The sequence below is a fragment of the Phaseolus vulgaris genome, chromosome 5, assembly GCF_000499845.2.
Source record: "Phaseolus vulgaris cultivar G19833 chromosome 5, P. vulgaris v2.0, whole genome shotgun sequence".
Lineage (NCBI taxonomy): Eukaryota > Viridiplantae > Streptophyta > Magnoliopsida > Fabales > Fabaceae > Phaseolus > Phaseolus vulgaris.
The window spans coordinates 22,266,434-22,272,865 of record NC_023755.2 but is presented as its reverse complement, the minus strand read 5'-3'; the positions used below and the strand labels follow the sequence as shown (position 1 = coordinate 22,272,865).

At 37.2% G+C, this 6,432-nt stretch overlaps 2 protein-coding genes across 2 annotated transcripts; one reads left to right on the top strand and one right to left on the bottom strand.

The window, feature by feature from the left end:
- The first annotated feature begins 2,318 nt into the window (after positions 1–2,318).
- LOC137834133 (uncharacterized) lies at positions 2,319–4,340 on the top strand. Its single transcript, XM_068642197.1, has one exon. The coding sequence runs from the start codon at positions 2,319–2,321 to the stop codon at positions 4,338–4,340; it is 2,022 nt and encodes a 673-aa protein (XP_068498298.1).
- Positions 4,341–5,704: 1,364 nt separating this feature from the next.
- On the bottom strand, positions 5,705–6,145 carry LOC137834132 (uncharacterized). Its single transcript, XM_068642196.1, has one exon. The coding sequence runs from the start codon at positions 6,143–6,145 to the stop codon at positions 5,705–5,707; it is 441 nt and encodes a 146-aa protein (XP_068498297.1).
- Between the last annotated feature and the right edge of the window lie 287 nt (positions 6,146–6,432).

Below are 6,432 nucleotides of genomic sequence, written 5' to 3'. Positions count from 1 at the left end.
TGACCGAGAGGCCGAGAGGTTTTCTTTTATCTTGCTCTTGGCAGGGATTCACTTAGGTTAATCGACCTTGGCCGAGAGGCCGAGAGATTTTCTTTTACCTTTCTCGTGGCAGGGATTCACTTTGGGTGAATCGACCTTGGCCGAGAGGCCGAGAGATTTTCTTTTATCTTGCTCTTGGCAGGGATTCACTTTGGGTGAATCGACCTTGGCCGAGAGGCCGAGAGGTTTTCTTTTACCTTGCTCATGGCATGGATTCACTTGAGTGAATCGACCTTGGCCAAGAGGCCGAGAGATTTTCTTTTATCTTGCTCTTGGCAGGGATTCACTTGGGTGAATCGACCTTGGCCGAGAGGCGAGAGGTTTTCTTTTACCTTGCTCTTGGGAGGGATTCACTTGAGTGAATCGACCTTGGCCGAGAGGATTTCTTTTATCTTGCTCTCGGCAGGGATTCACTTTGGTGACTCAAGACACATATAATGAACCGAATAGAATTGCAAACAAGACTCAAACAAACTAAAAACAAAACAACAACACAATTCTATATAGATTCCTACACAAATGTGAAAATTAGAAGCTCAAGAACAATTTGAACACAATGCACCGATTGAATTTCTTCAAACAACACCTAAATCAAATTAAAATGCAAAAAATAACAAGATAACATGAAGAAGTGAAGAACAACACGGAAATAAGAAGAAAACACAAATTAAAATGAAAGAAGACACTTAGCTCTTGTAGAACCATAGCTCATGATACCAAATGATGGATTTGTGTCTTCTTATTTGCGATTTTTGAGTGAATTTGCGTAAGCTCCATGGATTGATGGTGGAACAAGGATCTCACGTAGAGAGCTGGACTCCTTGAAGGTGCATGCTAAGTATGAAGAGTGAGTGGTGAGGCCATCTCACTTGGAAGGTGACGGTTGGAAGATTAAGAGCCTATTCCTAAGAGGTTTTAGGCAAAGAGTGAGAATGACACAAAATTGGCAGCATTTCACTAATGAATTAATCTTCAATTTACATGACCCAAGCTCCTCTATATATAGCAAGAGTGGGCTGAATATGAAAAGAGAATTGGAGGGAAATTCAAATGTTGGCACATAGGCAGGTGGCTCCTAAATTCAGCACATGTGAGGTAGGTTGATGCCGACATCCTCCAAGGTCTTTCTCAAGAGGGAGGGAATGATGCGGACATCCATGCCCAAGGGCCACACACAACAAGATTGGAATATTAAAATAAAATAATATTATTATTTTATTTGGAGTTAGGATTTGAACTCAAGACCAAGTACAGAGTATCAACCACAAATGATCATTCTTGAAATATAAGGATTGTAGTATCGTCTTATTTTCTTACAAACAAGAAAAGACCTTTCTAATTTATACATTGTTGAAACTCAGAATAGGGACGAATATTTTTTTGATAATTTTAGAGAGTGTTTCTCTGCTAGGGTTTTTCCCTGCATCTTGCGATCTTATCAAGAATCCACCAATTCTTGTGGCGATCATCCTTAGGCTTATCAAACTTTGTTTGTGGCGCCTTCCTTTATCCAGGTTTCTATTGTTACTGTTTTGAATTTATTCCGTTCCGTAACCCTAAATTCCCAATTTTATTGTCATTTCTATTTGGATTCATATTAGTTGGTATTCAAAGCAAAGCTTTGAGTCATAATATAATTGTGCACCCTATATTTTTTTTCCCTCATTATTGTTCACGGTACTGTTCACGGGGGTACTGTTCATAACACTGTTCACAGTACTGTTCATTTTTTTTTAAAAAGCAGAAACAAAAAAAAGAAACAAAAAAATAGAAAAAAGAAAAGAAAAGAAAAAAAGGAAGAAGAAGAGGAAAACAAAATAGAAAAATAAAAGAACAAGAGGAAAACAGAAAAAAAAATAGTTCTTATTCAGTGCATACTTGGTGTTTGTTAAAAGTTCTAAAAGTGTCTTGTCTACATATTTTATTTTCTCTATATATTGTTTTTGCTTGTTAGTTTTTAATTGTCTTGCTTGTTTGTTGATAGTGAAATTGTTCTTCACTATTTTTTTCTTTACTATTATTTTTAATTGATTCTGATTGCTACTTTTGAAAGTGATTTTGGATTATTAATTACTTGATTCTTGTAAGAACCTTAAGTAGAGAAAGAGTGGTAAAAGGCATTGTGATCATTAGAAAAGAAAAGCCTTATTGTGTGAAACACGAGTGTTGAGTGTAAATACGTGAGAAAGTGGTGTGAGGCCCAAAATTATTGTTATTTGTAATTTGTTTACTTGAGCATGGCAGGGGAACCGTCAGATAGTGGACTGTCTGAACTATAGATGCAAGCCTTAACACAACTCTTGGAAAGGATAATGAAACAACAAAGTGATGGACTCCATAAGAGGTTGGATCAAATGGAGCAAGCACAACAAGTAAATCCAGAAAATAGAGGGGGAGATAGGAGGAGGAGAAGAGAAAATGATGGAGAACAAAGAACTTTGAGAATTGATGAAATAAAATTAAATATTCCCACATTCAATGGGAAAAGTGATCCTAATGCTTACTTGGAGTGGGAAATTAAAGTAGAGCATGTGTTTGCTTGCAATGAGTATAATGAAGAGCATAAGATGAAGTTGGCAGCAACTGAATTTTCACATTATGCCTTAACTTGGTGGAATAAATACCAAAGGGAGAGAATTAGATATGAGGAACCCATGGTGAACACTTGGACAGAAATGAAAAGGATTATGAGGAAGAGATATATTCCAGCAAGCTACAATAGGGATTTGCAACTCAAACTTCAAAGAATGACTCAAGGGAATAGAAGTGTGGAGGAGTATTTTAAAGAGATGGAGGTGACCATGATTATAGCTGGAAAAAATGAAGAAAACGAAGCAATCATGGCAAGATTTTTGAATGGATTGAATCATGATATTAGGGATGTTGTGGAGCTGCAAGAGTACGTTGACATGAAAGAGTTGTTACACAAGGCTAACCAAGTAGAACAACAACTCAAGAGGAAGGGAATCATGAGGAGTTCTAACAATAATAAAAATTTCAATTGGAAGGATAAGGCGATGAAGGATAAAGGAGTTCCCTCAAGTTCATTCACATCTTCAAGTGGGAAGTCACCTCATAGATATAGTAACTCACCACCTAAAAGGAAAACAAGTGAGGTAAAATGTTTCAAATGCTTGGGAAGAGGACATTATGCTTCTGAATGTCCAATAAAAAAGAATATGATCAGTTTATCAAAGACACAAATAGTCAGTGAACCTTCAAGTGAAGAAGAGAAGGAAGAGGTAGAGGTGGAGTTGGATACATTGGAGGGTGATTTGTTGATGATTCGAAGGCTTATGGGAAGCAAAATGCAAGCTTTGGACCAAACCCAAAGGGAAAATATTTTCCATACTAGATGTTCCATTCAAGGGAAAATATGTTCACTCATAGTTGATGGAGAAAGTTGCACCAATGTAGCTAGCTCAAGACTAGTTACCAAATTGAATTTGGAGACAAAACCGCACCCAAGGCCATACAAGCTTCAATGGCTTAGTAAAGATGGAGAGATGACAGTGAGTAAGCAAGTGGAGGTGCACCTAACCATAGGACAATATAATGATAATGTCTTGTGTGATGTGGTTCCAATGGAGGCAACTCACATTTTGTTAGGGAGGCCGTGGCAGTTTGACACCAAGGCTATTCATGATGGTTTCACCAATAAAATCTCTTTCATGCAGAATAATAAGAAGATCATTCTCAAACCCTTATCTCCCAGAGAGGTGTGTGAGGATCAAATCAAATTGAGAGAAAAGAGAGTCCAAGAGAAAAGAGAGATGAGTGAAACACCTAAACAAAGCAAGAGTGAAACACTTAAAAAGAGAGAAACACATGAGAGAAAAATGAGTGGATTACTGAAAGTGAATGAAGTGAAGAAGTTGCTACTTTCTAGCAAACCTCTTTATTTACCTTATTGCAAAAATAACACTTTGGTTGCTAACCATTCTAACCAAATTAATTTTCTTCCTAGTGTTGATTCTGTTTTGCAGGAAATCCAAACTCAAGTTGAAGAATTGATGAACAAAGGATGGGTACAAGAGCCCATGAGCCCATGTGTTGTTCCAGTAATTTTGGTGCCTAAAAATGATGGTTATTGGAGGATGTGCACAGATTGCAGAGCACTCAATAACATTACCATTAAGTATAAACACCATATTCCCAGGTTAGATGATTTAATGGATGAATTGTATGGTGGTTGTATATTTTCAAAAATTGACTTAAGAAGTGGTTGCCAACAAATTAGGATTAGGAATGAGAATGAATGGAAAACTGTCTTTGCAACAAAATATGGATTGTATGACTAACAAATGCCTCAAGCACTTTTACGAGATTAATAAACTATGTTTTGAGAGAACTTTTGGGCAAATTTTTTGTGGTGTATTTTGATGACATCTTGATCTATAGCACTAGTTTGGAATTACATGAGGAACATTTGTGTGCTGTTTTAAATGTTCTTGGAACAGAAAAGTTGTATGCTAATCTTGAGAAATGCACATTTTGTACTGAACAAATTGCATTCTTGTGTTTTGTGGTAAGTACCAAAGGAGTTCATGTCAATTATGAAAAGGTGATGGCTATCCAAGAATTATGTTTACATCAGATTGAGTTTGCTTACAATATGGTTGTTGACAGCACATCGAATTGTGATCCATTTGAAATTTTGTATGGATTAAATCCTTTAACTCCAATAGATTTGTTAACTATGCCTAACATTTATGTTTTAAAGCATAAAGATACACAGGCTAAGGTTGACTATGTGAGAAAGTAACATAAAAAGGTTGAAGCACAAGTTGAAGAAAAAGGTGAAGGTTATTTTAAACAAGTTAACAAAGGAAGAAAGAAAGTAATCTTTGATCCTGACGGGATGGACATCCTCCAAGGTCTTTCTCAAGAGGGAGGGAATGATGCGGACATCCAAGCCCAAGGGCCACGCACAACAAGATTGGAATATTAAAATAAAATAATAATATTATTTTATTTGGAGTTAGGATTTGAACTTAGGACCAAGTACAGAGTATCAACCAAACCACTGAGACAAATGATCATTCTTGAAATATAAGGATTGTAGTATCGTCTTATTTTCTTGCAAACAAGAAAAGACCTTTGTAATTTATACATTGTTGAAACACAGAATAGGGACGAATATTTTTTGATAATTTTAGAGAGTGTTTCTCTGCTAGGGTTTTTCCCTGCATCTTGCGATCTTATCAAGAATCCACCAATTCTTGTGGCGATCATCCTTAGGCTTATCAAACTTTGTTTGTGGCGCCTTCCTTTATCTAGGTTTCTATTGTTACTGTTTTGAATTTATTCCGTTTTGTAACCCTAAATTCCCAATTTTATTGTCATTTCTATTTGGATTCATATCATAGGTTCTAGAATTCTTCCATGTGTTAGGAGTTTTAGAACCTTACGCTCCACTTAGGCTAAATGTGGGTTGGACCTAAGTTTAATTAGGAGTAGGAAACTCTAATTAAACTTAGGTTAGCATTTTAGGTACCACTTTGCATGTTTCAACAAAAATACAAAAGAATTAAACTATGCTACTTTTGACAAAAATGTAAAAAACTATTCTACACTAGAGTTTATGACATGTAGAATGCGTCCTCTTGACCCCTCTTTGACCATAACTCTAGTGGTTGCGTCAATTTGACATTTTGGTAGCCTTTCAATGGATTGGTGATGGGGCCTCTTCCATCAATATCATTGCGAGATGTGGAGTCGACACTATTGCCCCTAACTTGTTGAGGGATGGCCTTCCTGGAAGAATGTTATACGAGGATTCTGCATCCACCAGTAGATATCTGACTCTTATAGTTTTGCAGCATTCATTGCCTTCACCAAATTTTGTGTCTAGATCAATGTATCCTCGAGTGTCTACTCTCTCCCTCGAGAATCCGACTATTTGCTCATTGAAATACACCACCGTATCTAAGGGTAAACCCATTTTCTTAAAGGTTTTCCAGTAAAGGATGTCCATAGAGCTCCCTTGGTCTATCAACGTTTTCATGATTACAAAATTGGCTACTTCAATGGTCACCACCATAGGATCATCATGTCTTGTATCAATAGTTTTAAAGTCATCATTAGTGAAAAGAATAGGCGACATGCTTCTTCTCGGCCACCTATGGATGGAGTACACGGTGCTAATGGCTCTAAGGTGTCTGTCTCTTTCGGGATGAGTAAGTCCTCCCTCCTCTAACAAAGTCTCCAACGATGGTGTTGATTACGCCACGCATAGGTCTACCTTCTCGGCAACCGTGTGGTTCCCTGTCTTCTCAGCCATCCCTTCTTCTGTTCTCTCAGCGATTTGTCCTCCTTTCATCAACCCTTGGTCTTCTGTCCTCTTGATTACCCTGCACAAAGCGACGAAGATGACCTGCTTGTACAAGCTCT